This window comes from Leptonychotes weddellii, chromosome 10, assembly GCF_054177405.1.
Source record: "Leptonychotes weddellii isolate Sample4059 chromosome 10, ASM5417740v2, whole genome shotgun sequence".
In the NCBI taxonomy this organism is placed as follows: domain Eukaryota; kingdom Metazoa; phylum Chordata; class Mammalia; order Carnivora; family Phocidae; genus Leptonychotes; species Leptonychotes weddellii.
In genome coordinates this window covers 9,448,825-9,469,453 of record NC_138378.1, presented here as the reverse complement: position 1 = coordinate 9,469,453, position 20,629 = coordinate 9,448,825, and the positions used below count along the sequence as shown (strand labels likewise).

Below are 20,629 nucleotides of genomic sequence, written 5' to 3'. Positions count from 1 at the left end.
GTATGGTATGGTTCAGAGGCAAGAAAGTCTCGGCACAGGCACATGGCATCCTCCACTCAAAGCTGAGAGGGGTGGACAAGAGGGACAACTTCGCATCCAAATGGTGAGATGCACCCGTAAGCAGAACTAACAGCTTTCCATTTCGAAACCCCCGTTTTTTGTACGAGCCTGTAGGATCCTTTCTCAGACCTGAACTGTGTTCCCTTTCTTTTTTTCTTTGCAATTTTCTTAAGGAATACATGCAGCTAGCAAAGAAGAAGAAAAAAATCCGTAAGTATAAAAACACAAACAGGAAGAGGTCTCCCCTCAACTCCTGTCTCAGCTGCTCGGCACCCTCTTTGGGAACTGTGTCTTATTAATAGGCACATGAGTTGCTTCTGGTGGTCTGCTGGTGAGGACAAGATGGCAACCCACACCCGCGCCCCTCACTCAGGGAGGGGGCGGGTCTGGCGGACGAGCCGGGGGCCCTGAGACGAGGCTCCCTGCGGTGTCTGAGCAGATGGCTTCAACCCGGAACGGACGAGAGGATGTTAACAAAGGGCTGGCATATCCCAGATGTAGGGATGGGCCATTCCTTGGCTCTGGACAGATGAGGATGGTGACAGGGGAGACGATGAGGCGTCAGGTACTCCCTGCCAAGTGCCTACCGTGGCTGCCCATTACAGGCACCGGCCACGTGTCCGTCATGTAAACCCAAAGCACTGTTATGATCCCCCCTTTACAAATGGGGAAGTTGCGGTCACAGGTATTAAGTAACTTGCTGAAGGCCACACCCCCACATTCCCTAGGCAGCCATACAGACAGGGGAGACAGGGACAGGGAGGGGTGGGCATCGGATCCCGTGGGGCATCCACGTGGGGGTGTCCAGGAGGCAGGCAGATTGGCGGGTCTGCCGCGAAGGCCCGCTTTTTGGAGTCTCATAGATGGAGGGAGCGAAAAGGCCCAAGATCAAAGCTCCATTCTGTTTATGAACTGTATCTAGATGACTCTCTCAGGTCATCGATGTGCGGGCACCTCTGACAGCCCCTCTGGGCCTCTAGCTTTGTGGTTGACACAAATCCTCCCCTTGTTTCTCAGCTTGGGCTCGTGGCTGTGACGGGAGATGATAATTAGGCTCTGCCTTCCAAAGGTGCTCATGAAGTGCGAGAGACTGTTGTCGTAATTATCTCCTGTACTTGCCAGCCTAGCAAACACACACCCCACCCTGCCACCTGCCAACAGCTTCCCTTCCCTCCCAGAATCAAATCCAGGCCTCTCGCTGTGCCTCTGAGGCCCTGTGTGGTCTGGCCTACCCTCAAAACCTCCCTTTCACTCACCTCCTGGCCGTGGCTGTCGGCCACCCGAGACCTCTCTCTGCCCTCCACACAAATCAGGTTTCCCCCCAGCTCTGGCCCTTTCCACATGCTGTTCCACCTGCCTGGAATTCCCTTCCCGCACCTCCTCCTCCAGGTCTCAGGGCCAGGCCACCTCCTCAAGCAGGCTGTCCCTGGCTGTCCCCATCTGAAGTTCCTCCCTCCCCCACCATCACCTCATTTATTCTATTCAGAGCACTTAGCCCCAGCTGAAAGTCTCATTATTTATTGGTTGATTTTTTTTTTTAAAGATTTTATTTATTTATTTGACAGAGAGAGACACAGCAAGAGAGGGAATACAAGCAGGGGGAGGGGGAGTGGGAGAGGGAGAAGCAGGCTTCCCGCCGAGCAGGGAGCCCGATGCGGGGCTCGATCCCAGGACCCTGGGATCATGACCTGAGCCGAAGGCTGACGCTTAACGACTGAGCCACCCAGGCGCCCCTATTGGTTGATTTTTGATGAACATTTTCTCCCCTAGAGACCGTCAGAAGAGGGGCCTCGTCCACTGGGTTCACTGCTGTGTTCCAGCGCCCAGCACAAAGCCCAGCACACAGTAGGTGGCCAGCGAATATCTTCTCAAAGAAGGAATGAATGAATGGGCAAGCAGTCGATTAGAAGCAAACAAGATGGCTTCTGGCAGCTTCCTGAGGCAGCCAGCCCACCAACCCCACGCTAAGAGAGGCTATACCCATACTACCAGCCCTCCCCATTTTTTGTGGGGCACTTTTCACACATGCCTCACCCAAGGCCACAAGCAAGGAGGAGGCAAAGCAGGCTCCAAGTCAAGCTTCCTTCGACTTCAACTACTCATCAGCATCTGACCCTGAAGCCACTGTCCCGGGCATTCACCAATAAATCCACGGTACACAGCGAGAAACTAGCTCCTGGTGGCTTTACACACCCCGAGAGATCTAAGAATTCTCCAGTCTACAAATAACAGGCTTTTTCTAGAGTGGGCCCCCACGTACCAAAAAAACCACATAGCTTGGTCAACATTCAACGTTAGAAAGGCGTTGTTTCCACCAGAATCGGGCACTAAATCCTTCAGACTGCTGGTTCTTAACTAGTGGCAATTCTCTATGCCCAGGGGTCATTTGGCTGTCACAACTGGGGCAGGGCAGGTGGGTGGCTGGAATCCAGTAGGTGGAGGCCAGGATGCTGATAAACATCCTACAGGAGCCATCTTGGACAATGCAGATGGGGGCACCACCCTGAGAATGGTGGAATGATAAGACAGAAGGAGCCTAGTCTTGGCACCTCGTGGCCAGTATACCAGCCCTGGACTGCTTACGCCCGTGCGTTATGTAAGAAAGCAAGCGTCTATCTTGTTTAAGCTGCTGTTAATTTCGGGTTCTGGTTACGGGAGCCCTATATACCTAATCAATACGTAACTTTCTCCTGTCCTGCAAACTCCAACTGTTCTGAAGCTAAAGACTCCTTAATGCTTTGAGGAATACCTCCATCGGCTGGCATGCAAACGCTGTTTTATGATTTCCCCTTCACACATGTAGGGATCATAACCCTGAGTCTACACGTAGGATTCTTTCCTCCCCAACACCTCAGAAAAAGCACATTGCTAAGCCAGAGAAAGAAAGGAGAGGAAGTCATATTATTGAGGTCCATCAAATATTGAGGACAAAAGGAACTACCCCAAAAAAAGTCTATTAAAATCTTAAAACATCAATTATGTTTAAATCTATGAGTTCATTATGGCACACACACACACACAAACACAAAACCCTAATTGATTGCCCCTGGAGGATGTTAAGGAACTGACCCATTATTTTAATAACTGGTAAATAAAGGGAAAGAATCAAGCATTCATCCTTCTTTTCCTATATGAATTCTACCATTGTTGATGAAGGGACATTTCTCTTTATAGAAGTTTTCCAACTAACAGAAGAGGAAGGGAAGACAGAATTAGAACAGAATATCACCATTTTGCCATTAATGCACCATTGAATCAATGGAGCTAGGCCCTATGGACAGTTACTAACATCACCAAAAGAGAAGCAACCTGACATCATGTGCTTCCTGACAAAAGGACCCACCACCAGCTATGAGGCCATCTTGGCCAAAACAGTGGAACCTAAATCAATTGAGCCTCTAGAATCAATTGCCAATTTACAAGAAATGGGAGAATATGGGGGGATGGGGATGCTGAACCTCACCCTGGGAATATAACTGCCAAAAGCCAGACTGTAAGAAATTTCATGGGATAAAGAAGCTGGTTTTTTACCAAATGAATGGCAAAATAATAATAATAAAAACAGTTCTGGGGGGGACCTCTAGACTAAAGCAGACTTAGAGAAGCCAAGGTATCCCACCTTACAAGGTATGGGCCTGGTCTGAATCCTGATTCAGACCAACTATAAAATAATGAAAACAAAACAAAGGAAAAAAAAAAAAAAAACCCCTTTCTGATAGGTATGAGACAACAGGAAGGTTAAACACTGGATATTTTATGATATTAAAGCATTTTCACGAAGTTTCATACATGCTAAGAATATTAGGAGTATTTTCAGAATCTTTTTCTCTTAGGGATACATAGCACATATTTACACATGCAATGATATGGTTCTGCTATCTGGGATTTCTGATGTCGAGAATTTGCTTCAAAATACTACAATGAAATGGGAGTGGGAGATGATGGGAGGTATGGAAGAAACCAGATCAGCCGTGAGTTGATAACCGTCAACACTGAGTGGTGGGTACGTGGGTACACTGTGCTACCCTAGATTTGTGTATATTCAAAACATTTCATAATAAAAGCTTTTTAAAAAAAAAAAAATCTTATCCCCAGCTACAAAGAGGGAGAAAGAAGAAAGACAGAGGAAGCTAACACCTCCTAAGTGCAGCTGTCTACCAAGTGCTGAGTTAGGCAGCCACGGATGGGAGTGGCCCTTCCAGAAGAGGAGTCACCAATTCAAATGCCTAACAGGTCAGAAAGAAACCTTGACTGAGTGAGGTCGGCCAAGTACAAGAGAAACAACAGCACAAGCATGATGGCAAAACACAACAGACACAGCATCCATCTTCAGGAGATAGGAGGGAGGGGTGGGGGGCTGCAGACGACAGCAGGTATGTGCTCTAACGGAGGTGGTCTCTACAGTAGGCCAGCCTTGACTTTGATTCCAGCTAGCCACCATGCAGAACGTGGGGCCCAGGGCGGCCGATTCTTGGATTTTCCAAGAAAAGCCTGAAATCTGTATTTTTATGTGCAATCTCCTGGTTTTTAAACGTTGGCGTCTAATCCAAATATTTCTTAAAATACTGTGTGGGCCAACCAAAATATCTGCAGGCTAGATGGAGCCCATGGAGCACCAGCTGGCCGCCCCTCCTCCAAGTACTGAAGCAGACCACAACTCGATCCATCTGTAAGAAGTGGAAAGGGTGCATTAATCAACTTTGGGTCAATTCTTTTTTAGGCATCCAGTAAAGCTGAAAATTCAAAAAGACACCGTCAACCTCCAGAAATCTATAAGAACCGGCTGCGGAACATTTCAAAGGCGTCGTCCACATAAGTCAGCTTATGCAACGGAACCTCCACTCTGTCCAGAGTTTTGGGAACTAACAACCAGGGAGTGTCCTTTCAACTTTCCTGGGATGGCGGAACTAACAGGCTTCAGATGAAACCCATTTGCTGGTTTGCAGAACGCCTGGGACTTAAGTCCAAACCACTTGCAACAGACGATCCCATCATAAAATCAAGTCAGGGTGCTCAGCGTCTATTGTCAAATGACCAGGAAGTGCTCTATTTTGCTTGCCAGAGATCCGATTTCACGGCCGGCCGTTGAAAGAGAGGAGGCAGATGTCATCCCGAAGCCTTCCTCAAAGTGGCAGGATTGGTTGCTGAGGACCTGAACAGACTTCATTCCTGAATCTCAAGCCTCAGTTTGCTGGTGACTTTGCCCAGGGAAAGACTCCTAACATCCTGGATGGGCAAAACAGGCCCCAGCCCTGCCTTTATAGGCCCAGGCTCAGCTTAACCTGACAAATTAAAGAGGTGTCCAGAATGTGATGGAGAAGGGCCAGAGAAATGGTTTCATCATTCCCTGAGAACAAAGCCCCTCTTTTTTTCCTGAGAGGGTGAAAAGTAAAAGAAAATTTGTGCTAAAATAGAGTTGAACGGGCCCAGGGCAAGAGAAGAGTCCAGCACTATGCCCAAAGGCCACAAAAAACAACATGCACCCAAATCTCAACTCTACGGAATGGAGTGAAACCAGGGCTATTTCATAAAAGATTTTTTTTTTTCTGGGTAAATAAAGCTCTACTGTTTATCTGCAATGGGTTTCTTGATGGGGGAAAGGGTGGGGAGTACAGAGAAAAAGGCAGCATTAAAAGAAGATTTGATTAACGGCCATGCATCTAACTCATAGCCTCAAGCAACTAAACTGCTTTTCAAGTTCTACTTTTCTAGAGAGAAACAAATTACAGCTAGCCCAGATACAGTGAAGGTTCGTATTTTTTAATACAAAAATTCTGGACTATCTTGGCTTGTGGCCTGGGGCGAGTAAAGAGCCACCACAACCACAGTCCTCCACGTAAAGATGCTCACAACAGTCACTGTGTCATCCTGCAAGGAGCAAAGTCTCCGGCATGCCCAGCACACTGGTAGGGAGGAAGTGAGCCTCAGCATTTCTGCATTCTCTGCTAGTAAGCATGAAAACAGAGAAGAGCTTTTCAAAGCAGGTTTGGGTGCTGATCTACCCATAAATCTTGTTTTACTGATCACCTTATTCCTGCACAAGGATATTCACTTGTTACCACAAGACAATAACCTCACTTGGAGGTAGAAATGATAGCCACACAAATGACTCAGAACAGCTAAAAGCGTGGGTTTTGGTGGATGACTGTGGGGCCATCGGATGACACCAAGTGATGTCTCTCTTGGTCCTCTTTATTGGGCCCTGTCTGCTCTCTGTGGGTCAGATGCTGCTCTGGAATGCAGGCTGAGTGGACAGCGAGTCTGAGAATGGACTTTCTTGTGGTTTGGTAGCTTTTGACCTTGAAAGGCAAGAGCACATTCCTATGGAAACATCTGCGCTGCAGAATTTCAAAAAGATGGCTGAGCGTTTCTGGGTCTGGACTCCACTGGAAGGTGGCTCCTTATATTTACATGAGCTAGCAACAGAAAGTACACATCATTTGGGATCAAAGGACACCCAAGTGGCACAGCGAGAAATCTGAGCTTCTTAGAAGGTGGGGAAATATCAAGAGGGGCAAAATAAAGATGCCACTAGGGAGGTACCTACATGATGCTCCGTCTCCTGAAAGAGAGGGACGCAGACCTGCTATTAGCTCATTAATTGATCTTCCAGCAGTAGCCCTTGGGAATTTTGTGGGCTCGTCTCTAGGCAAGCAGTTTCCTGGACTTTGGAATTTTCTAGTAGGACTGTAAATATCCTTTGCTGAATTCACAAGAAGTAGCCTAGCAAGGTCATAAGGACACAGGCTGAGTCAGCCTCTGGGTTCTTCTTCAAAGCCCAGCTCGGCCCTGACTACCTGCATGGCGGTCTTAGTCTGTTCCAGCTGCTATAACAAGCCCCTGGGTGGTTCAGAAACAGCAAATATTTATGTCTCACAGTTCTGGAGGCTGAGAAGTTCCAAGATCAAGGCACCACCAGATTCAGCGCCCTTCCTCATAGACAGCTGCCTTCCCCTATAAGCTCACGTGGCAGAAGGGAACTAGGGAGAGTTCTGTGGGGTCTCTTGCATAAGAGCACCAATCCCATTCAGGAGGCTCCGCTCTCATGCCCTAAGCACCTCCCAGGGGCCACACTTCCTAATACCATCACCTTGGGAGTTAGGCCTCAGCATATGAATTTTGTGGGGACCCAAATATTCCAGACCATAGCAATGGCCCAGAACTGATGATGATGATGATGATGCGGGGGGGGGGGCGGTGGTGGTAAAGTATTCCGATAACTACTGAGCACTCACCGTGCATACCAGGTACTGGCCAAAGCGCTTTCCTTCCAAGGAGGCTCCCTTTTTCCATTCTTACCAGAACCCTCAGAGTCAGGGCCATCATCGTAAGTTACTTGCCTGAGGCCATGAGAGAGTGAAGTGGTGAGGCCAGAATGAAAGAAAGCCAGGCAGGATGACCCCAGAAACTCTCCACCCCACAGGCCTCCGAATCCAGGCTGGACCCTCAGACCAGCCCTTCCATTCCTGAGAACCAGCCCCTGACATGCCCGCCCACCCCTTCAGCAGGTGACAGGTTCACACGTGCTGCTTGTCCAAGAGACACCCAACTCCCCATCCACGGGGGACCCAGGAGTAGATCTGCAACATTTTGTAGAAGGAAGGAGGAAAATAGGAAGACATATTTGCACCTGCCTGTGATTACATAAACTCCATAGCGTGCATTCCCAAGGGGGTGAAGACTGGATTTAGGGAGTGAAGAAATCTTATATATCATAAGCAGATATACAGTGTGTCTGTGGGACTGACACTCATGGGGGCACTGATAGGAAAGAACTGCAAAAGGAGCCTGGCCGGACAGGGTGGTGGTAAAGAAAATGAGGTTGAGAAAGGCTGTTCTAGAAGGCTAGAGAGGGGGGCAGGGCAGAAATGGGAGCAAGACTGCGCTGGACGGATCTTTTTATATGGTTTTGTTAAGCATGTGAACATATTGCCTAAATAAAATATAAACATCTTCAAATGAACTTTAAGAAAGAATGCTGACCAAAGACCTCAGCCAGGGCGGGACTCTGTTGGCGCCCACTAAGGGCGGCCATGTGAATTAAACTTGGCTTTGGTTTCTGGTGAACAGCACCGCCCTGATCCACAGGCACCGGAAGCCGACTCTCGAGGCGTCCCTCCAGGCAACCGCGCTGCTTGGTCCTCACTAGAATCCACGATCCCCGTGTTTCCCCCAGCCCTCCGGGGGCCGACGCGGCAGCCCCAGGCTGACCGTGGGCTGTGCACACCTCTCCCCTCCCCTACAGGAGCTGCTTTGTCACAGGCTTGCCGTGGGCACTGGGCAGCCCCAGGAAAGATTCCTGACCTGCTGAACAAAGCTGTGCCAGGCCCCCTCAGCTCCCTCCCCCCTTCCTGCGCATCCCTCTGTCCATTCTTCCCTGGCCGGGTTCTCACGTGCTGGTGGGTCCAGCTTCCGACTCCCGCGGCCCCTCTGCCAATGGCACGACTAGCAAAACTTGGGCCGCTGGTCCACGCTCTGCCAGGGGAGCACAGCGGGGGCCACGCTAACTGGCCTTTCCAGCAGTCCTCGGGCAGCTGGCATATCTCCTCGTGCAGGCAAACATCCCGAGGTCCCCAGAAGGGAGCCTGGGAAGGGCCCCCTGAGCCCATGTCATGTGAGGGGACAGGGACTAAGGGTCCTCATCCCCAAAGACCAAAATAGCCAATTTTTTATTTTCCTCTGCAAACACACTTTTTAAAAATGTAAGCCGTGTCCTGCAAGAAGTCTGCTAAGCTCCTAAACAAAACCAGCCGCTAACGTTTATGGAGCGTTACTTTGCGCCAAGCACCCTTCTAGCACGTATCCACTCACTTCTCACGGCAGCCCCGGCAGGGAGGAGGGGGGATCGTGTCCACGGGATAGACAGGGAGGTGGGGGCACAGCCAGGCAGTCACCCGCCCGAGGGCACAAGTCTGCGGTGGAGCGGACACTCAAAGCTGGTGTCTCACGTCACAGGGAGTCACGCTGAGTAAACACTGACAACTGGACGCAAGGCAAGGGGAGGATGAAAACAAGACGCAGAACACAGAAGGCATGAGAGCAGGCCACCGCCTTGCACGGTTTCTGCAGGGGGGGCGCTGACCCTTCGGCCCTGCGCGTCCTGCCAGCCCTAAGCAGCCACCTCCATGGAGGATTCCACAGGGGTGCGGGCAGCCCTTCCCACCGTGCCCGAGTGGCTCTTCCAAGGGGAGAAAGGAAGCTGTCGGCGGCCACCTGACCTCCCTGGGCCAGGCCAGCAGTGCTCACCTTCCCTGCCAGGTCTTTCCCTGGGTGTGGAGGGGGGAGCTTGGGACCGTGAAACTTGGGACTGTGTTGGCCCCCGAGGTGAACAGAGCATCTACAGTGTTTCTTTGCTGCCGGAAAACCGGTCACAGATCTGTGCTTTCTCCTAAGGCTTATCCTACTTGCTTTTTGCATATTCTTGTCAAACCAAAAAAGGCCACAGGGGCCAAGATACAGGTAAGCCTGGAGATGGCGCCACGAGAAACTTGAAGGGAAGCAGAGCTACTGTGATCATCACGACTGTGATTAAGGGAGCCAAGAGTGAGCGCTGGACATCTTTCAGGAGTCTTATGTCCTTGGCTGGCAACTCCAAGTTCAAATCTTCGTGCATCTTTTGCAGTTTGAGTATCCGAGTGACAGGTGGAGTTTTCACGAGTGAGAAAACAGAGGCCGGGAGAGTGTTGGTAGCTGAGACCCAACCCACCTGGTGTGTCCGGGGTCTGCAGGCTGGACCCCCCACCACCAGGCATGTTCATCAGCAGTGAGGGCAGACCCCAAGTAGCACGAACCACGCTTCGGACGACCTCCTGTGCCGCCCGTGCCTGCCGTGGGCGGATAAACTGGCACAACCACTTGGGAAGAGTGTCTGGCAGGGGTCTACTCCTGACCGCGTGTCTGGGCACCCAAAGAAGAATTCACAGAAATTTTATTCATAAAACTGGAAATGAGCCAAATGTCCATCGACAGAAACATGGGTGCAGAGACGACAGGATGGTCCCTCAGTGGAACGATCCACAACAACGAGATGAACGAACCCCAACTGCACCCAACGGTACCTCCGGATCGCCCAGGCCCGCGGTTGATGGAAAGAAGCCGACACACATGAGCACCATTGCATGACGTCCTTCTCTACAGAAAGGCAAAACAAATCTCTGGGGTTAGGGCCCGGGAGAGTGACCATGCTGTGTGATGGGACAGAGGAGGGGGGACCCATGGGGGCTGCTGGGATGCTACCATGATTCCATGTCATGCATGGTCCAGGTGGTAATCGGAGCACGCGACTCATTTCTGAATGTGCGCGTATCTCGATACTGAAATATGCAGAGAGATACTCAAATTCATTCAATGTATTACAATAAATGATTTTTTTTAAGTAGTTCACACGAAGACCAGAGACGCAGAGCCAAAACCAGACTGGTCTCTGCTCTTCACACGTGTAGGAACGCTCACACTATCTGCCATCCTCCCGAGCCACTGGCGGATGCTCCAGCGTCACCGAGACCACATCCTTTCTCCCCAAGACATTTCCAGAATGGGATCGAGGAACTCCTTGGAGAGTCCCAAGCCTCCCCCGTCCCTGGTCCTCTCGTCTGTGGCTGAACCTCAAGGCGGATGGCATAGGCCCGCCACGCAGAGCCTGCGGTGAGATGGCCCGATGACCCGAGAGCCCCTGGTTCTGCAGAGACTGTGCCATCGGTGGCCCCGGCCGGAGCCTGTCCATGCCTCTCCCCTGCCTGGGCCTGTGCGGCACACCCCCTCCCTACCTGCCGGCTCCAAGGGCCCTGGGCCGAGGAGGCACGGCCACCCGCCCCCCATCGCTCCGGGCAGCGGCAATCCAAGAGCTACTTGTGAACTAGTCCCGTTGTGACAATCCCAGTCACATTTTATATAATCGCACTAGCGAGAGGACGCGTCAGGCAACCTTCTGTAAAACGTGTCACCCCTCCGTAATCCGCCCGCTGCCGGATTCTCACTCTTTGTATCTGGCTTTGTCTGAAACAAAGTAAAGCCCCTGTTGGCCGACTGTTGCCTCCCAGTGGTCCATTTTCCAAACACAGTCAGAGTCATCTTTTTAAAAGGTAAATCAAATCACACTGCACTGACAAAAACCCGCCAGCGCTGTCCCCACCTCCCCACAGCAGCCTTTCTGTGCACTGGGTCTCAGGGGCCAACACCACCCCCACCCGGCCGCACTCTCGCTCCTAACCTTGCGCCATTTCCCTCATGGCCTTTTATCACTGTCTGAAATATGCTTATTACCTTACATACTAATGTCTATCTCCTTCCCTGAAAAATTACCCCACACGAGCAAGGACTTCATCTGACTTGTTCGCCGGTGTACCCAGGTCCCAGAACAGTGCCAGGCACGGAGTAGGTAACCAGCCACTAGCTAGGGGTGGGGAGGGAGCTGCAGGGGGAGGGCAGGAGGGTCAGGATGGAGGGGACAGAGGGAGGGAGGGAAGCCTACCGGCAGGGAGGCCTAACAAGAGAGAGGGTGGAGGCAGGAAGGGAAGGAGGGAAGAATGCATTCACTGCTGGTGTTTTCCAGGCACAACCGGGGACTTCAGAACAAGGAGGTTGTAGGGACAAGAGGACAGAGAAAAAACAAGGGAGTGCGTGTGCAAAGCCTACCTTTCCGAAAAACTACGGAAAGTGCCTGGTGTGGGTAGAGGAGCGTAGGGAGAGGAAGGGGTGGGGATGCACGTGGCTCTGGAATCTCACTTATGTTGCCAGCTCAAAATGAGACTTTTTGAAAATGTCTCAAGTCCTTGGAGTGGAAAAAGCAGAAGCTGCATTTTGGAGTTCCAAGACAAAGTGCGGCCCAGACACATGGTCTATGTGCAGGAATGCAACGTGACAGAGTCAGGTGGAACGCCCGGACAGGACCCTCTGGACCATGCTCAAAGGGTCAGGAAAAGAAACCCAGACGTGGGGGCTTCCAGGGATCACAGTCAAGTGGCCCGTTCAACTTCAAAGATGATTTGTTACGTTTGGACCTGAGTCTGGTGACCCCTTCCTTTTCCAGCTCGAGGAACCTTCCCTTGACCCTCAAAACACTTAAGCCCGCTCTCTCGAACTTTCCAAGGAAAGCACACTCTGCCCGAATCTGAAGGCCCATGAAGGGCATGGGAGAAATCCCCGCACACCGGAAGCACATGCCGATTCCTGGTTGGGCAGCCAGATACGGCTTTCGTGGGCAGGGCCCCCTTGGCGTAATCCATGAAAGGCACAGAAAAGGAGCTTCCCAACCCAGGATGTCTCCCAACCGGACCAGAGAAATGACTCAGGGATTTCCAGTTTGCCTGTCAGAAGTCAACTGAGAAGTCTGAATCTCACATCCACGAAGCCAACGGTGGAATCCAAGCATGTTCCGTTGGAGGGGTCTGAGATCTCGGCGGTCGGGAGACCAAAGGGCACACGCCTCTTCCTGGGAGCCGCAGGGGCAGTGATGTTTGGGGCTTACACGGGGCACAGCTGGCCACACTGGCTGGTCCTGGGTTGTACAGAGGCTTGGGGACACTGCCGGTCAAGTACTGAACATCTACCCAGCAGCCACCTTGCTGCCCTTTGGAAGCCACACAGGTAGAAATTACTCTCTTGCCTTGTCCTGCTCTGGCCCCACGTGAAGCCAAAGAACTCAGAAGCATGAATACAGGCGTATGGGCTGGGGGCAGTACTGGGCTTCTGAACACCTCCCTCAAGGTTATTTCCCCAGAATGTTGGGGAACCGAGGTTCCAGGTCTGCCTATGTTGTACCACTCTAGGATTCCATTCACAGCGAGAATAATAAAATGCAGTGGGACCAGCATCCCCTGGAGTTGCACGTTCTCTTACGTGTGACTGAGTAATTCTAGAAAGGGCTACATCTCTCATTTTAGAGATTGATAACGTCCATGAGTGCAGTAAAGGCACTGAGAAGTCCTGCAGTAAACAAGTTTTTTAAAACTTGGTTTTACAGATTCTTTTTTTTTTTTTTTTTTTTTTACCTTTTTAAGCCATGGAACCCTCACTTCAGAGAATATCTCCTAAAATCCCATGGAGTTGGGCTTGTGCAGAAAGTATTCAAGAAAAGGCTCCATCAGGAGAAGCAATTTCACTGCACTCAGTTCTCCGAGACATCCTTAGGGCTGACTCATGTGACTGACCTGCCAAGAGCTCACTTCCACCATGACTTAGAACCTGCCTGTGTTCAGAAAGGCATTTAGGACGCCCTAAAGGGTCCCTATCCTCAGCTGCTTGGTCCGCAACTCAGGCTTCTGTGAACACAGAAAGCACTTCTGTGGGTCTGGGGCCATGACAGACCCTCGAAGGTGAGTCATGACCATCTGGATACTGATAAATCCCTAAGAACCAGGGCACGGACTAACTCGCCATCTCTAACAGAGACCCTCACCGTTTGTCTTTAATGTGGAATGACAGACAGGTGGGAGGGGCCGGCACACATCTAGCTCGGGGAGACCAAACCAACCACCAGACACAGAGTCAGCTGGGGAAAGTTACCTGGGCCTGCTCAGACATTTTTTTTAGAAAGCACCTCATCCCTGACACATCCCCCAAGCTCGTGCGTGGAGAGAGGTCTGGTTACAGCCACATTTCATTTATCCGCTTGCATTTGGCATTATGCATGAAATGGATTTTCTACAAGATAGCTCCCTTTCAAATAAGCAACCAAAATTTTATCTTCACCATCTGGAGTGTAAATTGTTCGAGGATGGATGGCACGTGGGTCTCCCTTTTAAAACCGAGCACAGTGACCCTAACTCAACCTGTGTCTGAATATTCAGGATGAGACAGATCAATTATTAACACAGCAACACCCTGAGGTCAGCCTTGCAAGGACAGTTTGACTCTATACTAAGTGGCCCAAGACATCTTTGCTTGATGTGCCTTGGGGGAAGTCTGTTGATCAGTAGTTTTACTAGAGAGAGGATGTAGAAACTACCAGAAATCCCGGAACCCCCAGATCACCCAGATTGTCAAAACTTCGCAAAAAGTAAAAGTCAACAGTCTCTGCCTGAGTAAGTACCAGAGGATTCCTGCCACCGAAGTGTGGGATACTCAGTATCTGGTTTTTATGATAACTGCTGTGGCCATTTGGAAGCTTTTGGCTTTACTTCCTATTTCTTGGCTGGGTTCCCAAGAGTAAATTTTCTGAAGTAATTGACGTTTCGGAGTATATCACTTGCTGCTGCCTATAAAAGGTGAAGCTGGAGCTGCGGATGGCAGCCAGGGGTGCAGGTTTTCCTTCTACTAAGAAACTCACACCACCTGTTTTCCTTTCTCTGGCGCCGCCCCCCAGGGGCGGGGCGGGGGGCAGCTCCGCCGGCCCCGCCCTCTCTGTCCTGCAGCGGCACCTGGCTGATCCCAGGTGAGTCCTCTAGCACAGCGGGCCCCTCCTTCCTGAGATCACAGACCACCGTCACAGACAGAGCCACTCCGCCAAGACGACCCTCCAGCTGCTGGTCCCCCCTCCCGGCCCCCGCCACCAGCGCCCACAAACTCAGGCACCTACAGACTCACACAAAGCCGCCCTGAGTCTTTTCCTTTGGCCCAACCACCCCAGCAGCCCGGCTCACCACAACGGAAGCCCGCTGTTTCCCTCCCGTCAATGCGCCTCTCTGTTCCGCGGCTCCACGGCACAGATATGCCCCGAGCCTGCCTGCAAGCCCCCCATTCATGCTCCACTTTTCAGCGAGCTTGCTCCTTCCCTCTCTCCACTCCCCCTCCCCCAGATACACAAAAGAGGGCTAGCAAGCAGGACTTTTTTTTCTCTCTCCAGGAATAAAAGGTTCGCCTTCCTTCCTTTCCTTCCTTTCGGTTGGTCTATTCTTGGTCTCTACTTGGCAATGCAAAGACAGTGGAAGCGGTTAAACCGCCCCAGTTCATGACCCTGGGGACACTCCTTCGGCCAGAACTGCCCTCATTTGCTCTTTCTGTTGCACTGGTTGTAGCGAAATCTAAACCTCTTACCAGCCGCCCCAAAAGTCCTGCTGGGAAAGGATTTGGGCACAGGGTCGGGTGAGGCATTAAAAGGTTCTCTTCTTCAACCCCCTTAAATTAAAGAGGGGGACACGGAGGCCCAAAGGGGTGAAGGAAGACACCCAGGCCACACAGTGAACTTGCTAGGGGAGCTGGGGGGGCGGGGAATGCTTCGGGGGCCCCGTCCTTACGGGCAACAAGAAAAAGCAAGCGTCTTACCATCATCCAAGTAGGTCTGGTCCAAGTTCTGCTCCTGTTTAATTGTCACTCCTGCGGGTAATACTTCCTTTTGGTCACTGACTGGGGGTCCATTTTTGGCGGCTCTTTGGCTGGTGGCATTCTGCTGCTGAATGACCGTGGGGTAGGACCCCGGGCTCAGCCTCTGGCCTTGACTGACGGGGGGCGGGCCGGGCCTGGCGGGGCCCGGCGCGAAGTTCTCGCAGTACATGATGTGCTGGAATTCTTGGTGGCTGCCGCAGCGCAGCGGCTGGTTGGTGGGCGAGTAGTGGATCACCGGCGAGGCCTGCTGGTTGGCCGGGGAGGAGTGGAGCAGGGTGGAGCTCTGGCCCTGGGAGCCGGCGTGCACCAGCACGGAGCGGTGGGCGTCCGCCAGGGCCAGGGGGGCGGCCATGAGGGCCGGCTGCTGGTAGCCCAGCAGGCTGGGGCTCAGGCTCTTGCTCCGCTGATAGAGGACAGCCGCCGGGTTCTGCTGCTGGTAGCGGGCGTCGGGGGACGAGAGCCCCGAGCGGAACTGCTGGCAGGGTGCCATGGTGGCCACGAGGCAGGAGGGCGACTCAGCCACCATCGGGTGTGGCGGGTAGTAAGGCTGGCTGCCCAGGCCCCCGTGGGCGGGGCTGCAGATCAAGGTGGGGTCATATTCATCGGTGGGCTCCGTCTTGATGGCTGGGACTGGGAGAGAGAGAAGCACACGGGGCGCACCCTTCTTAGTGAGCCCCGGGGGGTGCGCAGAGGATTAGTGGGCTGTGGCTGGGAACGTGGCCTCGGGAGTCCCGGGAGGTGGGAGCAGACACTTGGGCTCCGTCATGTCTTAGCCTCGGACGAGAGCCTCCCCGTGTAACTGTTGTAGGGAGAAATCTGACCCCGGACGATGATCGTGAACCGTAGGTCTTTCCAATAGCGGAGAGACGGCTGGTAGGTCTGTCTCAGCCCTGGGACGTTCTCGGGCTTTTCCCAGGGGCAGAGCTCAGAGAGGAAGGCTTGACTGAAAATTATGTACCCCCCTCTCTTCTGCCCTAGCGGCTCCCGTCCCCCTTCCCTGCTTGCTGTCCTTGGTAATGTTTATCACCACCTGAAATAATCTGCATCTTTCCTGTGCTTACTTATTATCTGAACAACCCGCCCCCACTGGACCGTCAGCTCCTCTAAGGGAGGACTTTTCCTGGTCTGTTTTGTTCAATGCTGTGTCCCTGAACACCTAAAACAGCGCCTAGCGCTCAACTGACACTCAGAGGTTTTCAGGAAACAGGAAATGACCAAATGGGGGTGGATCCACCTCCTTAGTTCTGTAGCATTCTGGGGGAAACGAGACCTGCTGGCCTGGGCCTCAGTTTCCCCATCTGTTACCTGGCAGTAACAAGCATACCCCCTGTCCCCATGGGGTTATTAGGAAGATAAAACGAGACATGTGAAAGGTACTTAGCACACAGACTGGCATACAGTAAGCACTCAGCGCTTGCTGTTGTTACTATAATCATCTTCCCACCAGCACTGGACACACCTGCTCATCTCCGCACCTAGGACGGTCTCCAGACCCTGTTCTCCCCCAGCATCCTTTCCTAAAGCATTGCCAGCCCCAGGAGCTGAGGACCCAGTTTCCTCGCTGGAGCGAATGTAGTGGGGACAGGACGCTAATCAAGTTCAGGGAATTGCCAGGCATCAAGGAGTAGAGGCAGCAAGGAGGTTCAGCCTCAGACAGGCAGGGGCCAACGTCAGGCCCAGGGAGGCCTCCTGACCACAGGCATGAGGTGAGAGTGCCGTAGAACCCAAGGATCACTGAGCTGCTGTCTAGAACCTTCCCAGAGTTTGTCTCCCATAGTCTTGGGCCCCCGCAGGCCCCTGCCACTCACGGCTTATCACGTCAGTCCTGAGATGGTGCCACGGCCAGAGAGACCAGACAAGCCTCTGGACACACCCCACCAAAGCCAAGCCCCACCAAGCCTGGGCTTCCAGGACGGTCCCCTTGGTCTCGTGCTTCCGGCATGAGAGGCTCCACGTGACGCTGTCACAGGGTGGAAATTATACTCTTGGTGATAGTCTCGGATTATAGGTTTCCAGTCCTGGAAATGTGACTGGTAGGCCTGTGTCAGCCTTGGGGAACTGTAGTACTTTGTGGGAATGAGACCTCCTGGCCTGGCTATCTACCCAGGAATCCACAGGGCCGCAGAGAGACTACCCACTGCGGGGTCCACTACAGATCCTGCAAGTTTCAGGGAGGGTTCAGTCCCCCGATCAGGAGCAAATCTAAGACATGGACAGAGGTCATGTTGTTGAACAAGTCCACGCATGCCTCCCTCCTCATCTGCCTCCCCCCGCAGAAGAAAAATATTAGTAATAGCTAATATCATTCATATCTGCTTACCGTGCGCTGTGCTAAGCACATTATGTGCATTTGATTTCTTTAAGTCTTATAAGGAAGGTGCCATTTGACAGATGAGGAAACGGAGGCTCCAAGAGGTTGAGTCACCTGCCCAAGGTCACCCAGCTGGGAGCAGACCTCATGTGTCCTCACCTGAGGACAATGTCCTACCTCACCTCTCAACACCAAAGGGGCCTCCAGAGAAGATTTCTTACCTGGGTGGTAGGTAAAGTGCTGAGGCTGACTTCGTTTTCTTTTCCCATTGATGACGTAGAAGTTCACCTTCACCGATGCACGGATGTGCTTGTTTCGATACTCAGGGATCTCAACAAAAAGCATGTTCTGGAAGGAAGGAGCTATCATCAACTTAACTGCAACAATGCCTACATTCCTAAGCAAGGCCCCAAGCACATCAGGCCAGCTCCTCTCAAAGGAGTCAAGACACATTCTGTACGTTTATAGGCGAGATTCTAAGAGGCACTTGACCTTCCAGCTGTGGGTGAACAAAGGATTGCCACTTATTCTCCCAAAGTCTATCACGATGCCACAGTTACAAATCAGAGGGCCTGGTGCTCAATAAATGTTCAACTGATGTGTCCATTCAATACCTACTGAGTGCCTGTTAGCTCCAAAGCCCTGGGACTTGGATGAAGGAGGAAAAAAGGAAGGAAAGAGAACATGAGGGAGGTGGGAGGGGGACATGACAGGGTGCTCAGTCATCTCGTCCAGGTGCTTACAGGCTGGCTCTTGTCTTTATCCACCGTAGCTTCCATCTCCCAAATTTGCTGCCCATCTGGAAAAATTAAAAAAGGACACACTTTGAAGGAACTATTAGAAACCAAAGATTTAAGACCAAAACTCACCAACTTATATTTATCTTGGTTTATACAAGGTACAGCAAGGTGTATGCGTGTGTTTGTGTTATGTGTGTCTATTTGAACATACGTGTATTTTTATTTATATTTGTGTATTTCTTTTTCTAATGGGAATGTACGTCGACAATAGGAACCTGGGCACCAGTAGGTAACAAGGAAAAGGAAAAGAACAGAAATTGCCCATCATCCCACTGCTATTATGTTTGAATGTCTCTTGTATCTTTCTTTAAAAAAAGATAGACCGTTATACATGATACTTCACTATATGCTTTGTTCAACCAAAGACTATTTCCAAGTGTCCTGCACACACCAAGACGGTCACAGGGGCCCTATTACAGATCACTTGCTGCCCCCGACATGGCTTCTTGATTGTCTGAGAACACAAGTGGCTCACATATTCCGCCCTAAGAGCCTGAAACAATGCCCTACCTCTTGAGCCCTTGGAGAGGGTGGAAACGTAGGAACCCACCCCCCACCTTCCAGTCAACGGTCTGGATTTCACATGACTCATTACAAGAATCGATGAGAGGTTTTGCTCAGGAGTGAACTCTCCTTCCTTGGAGAAGAGCACAAGTTCCTCAGTTTGGGGCCAACGAGTCAAATAAAACTCTGCATTTGCAAATAACAGATTTCTTTTTCTGACCACCTACATTGGCCATTGGGCCGTTTTCGGCTGAAACAAATCATTTCCACAAGTGTTTCCAGGGTGCTTTGTGGAACGCTGGCTCTGAAGGATATTAAATGGGTTTATGAGGGTGGGAAACAAATTCTAAAGCTAATAAGCATTTGGAAAATGCTGAGTCAATGTCAAATAGGTTTCTTTACTGCAGGACTTCTCAGAGCCTTTAATCTGCTCACAGGCAGTGTAACTCTGCAAGGTGGGCTGGGGTAAGCACCAAGTCCCAACATTTGGCCACAGAACCCCTCTCCCCTGCTTTAAGCACAACTATTAACATCTTCGGTGATAGGTTAGATATGAATCTATAGGCTTGGCTCTTAAGGTTCACCCAAAGAAATCTGGTTTCCAAGCATTATTTGAACTTCCTAGTATAGAACATATTTCCCCAAATAATAATAAAGTCCTGTGATTGCTACCAAAGTTGATGCGGTGTAGATGATCTTAACAACACACAGGCAATGAGCTAGCTGGAGCCCTGAGTAATGAGTATGTCTGCAAGTCGTGGCCTTAGAGTTCTATTAGACTCCTGAAATGATTAAGGGAGACATGGGTTTCTGTCAAAAGGGAAGAGGGAAAATGTGGTCAAGGTACCAACTCTCACCATGATGGAAGGGACCGAGTTCGAGTCACCACCATCTCCCCAACATCCAACACTGTGTCATCAAGACACAGTACTTTCCATGTGAAAGGCCCTGGACAGAACCAGTCAGAGAAAATTCTCACCCCTTTATCAAAGACAGGTCAAAAGTCATCCACCAGAGACATATGTCTGTCTTTCAGGTGGTGGTTACAAGCGAGGCGTGGGTCCATGTCAAGAAGGGCATTCTTATTCACTAACTGCAGTGCAAGCTCTAAGTCAGAAGATCAAGTAATAAAAGAATCGAGGAAACAGACGATAAACAATAATGTGTTGATATCCAGTGCACCACCTCCTCCTGGGCCTCTCATTGGCTGAACTGAGTTCTGTCACCAATAATATCTGGGTCCCTTCAGTTCAGTTCATTTCCCCATAGGACTCTGACCCACTCTGAAAAGAATGGACCGTTTTCAGGAGTCTCATAATTGGGAGGAAAGGGAGAAGCATCTGGAAAAGGGATCCGGACATATCAAGCTGGGTCCATAGAGTCTCCATCCCCAGCTCTCTTCCCAACTCATGCCAGGAGTGAGAGGCGAAGCACAAAATGGCAGTTGATGAAAGGCATGTCCCCAGGAAAAGGATTCTCACGGAGTCTCTTCTCCTGGTCCAGGAACCCAAGAGAAATGAGAGGGAGCCCTTCTCCTTCACTTTCACCTTTTGTCCATCTCTGGTGGGTATACATAAGTAAAACTCCACCCACTACGAGCCACAGAATTCCAGTGCACAGGTGCTTGGGACCACCCTCAGGAATTAGCCAGCCCAACACCATCAGATGGGGAAACTGAGGCCCAGAGAAGGAA

At 51.2% G+C, this 20,629-nt stretch overlaps 1 protein-coding gene across 6 annotated transcripts in view; it reads right to left on the bottom strand.

Moving 5' to 3' along the window:
* Nucleotides 1–20,629, bottom strand: part of NFATC2 (nuclear factor of activated T cells 2) — a 154,465-nt gene that overhangs the window by 25,408 nt on the left and 108,428 nt on the right. For all 6 annotated transcript variants that reach the window (XM_081832582.1, XM_081832578.1, XM_081832579.1 and 3 more), the window contains exons 7-9: nt 18,376–18,431; nt 17,854–17,980; nt 15,262–15,951 (exon numbers count right to left, since the gene is read on the bottom strand). In XM_081832582.1, the coding sequence (XP_081688708.1) occupies nt 15,262–15,951; nt 17,854–17,980; nt 18,376–18,431 (873 nt within the window). The remainder of the gene's footprint in view (nt 1–15,261; nt 15,952–17,853; nt 17,981–18,375; nt 18,432–20,629) is intronic.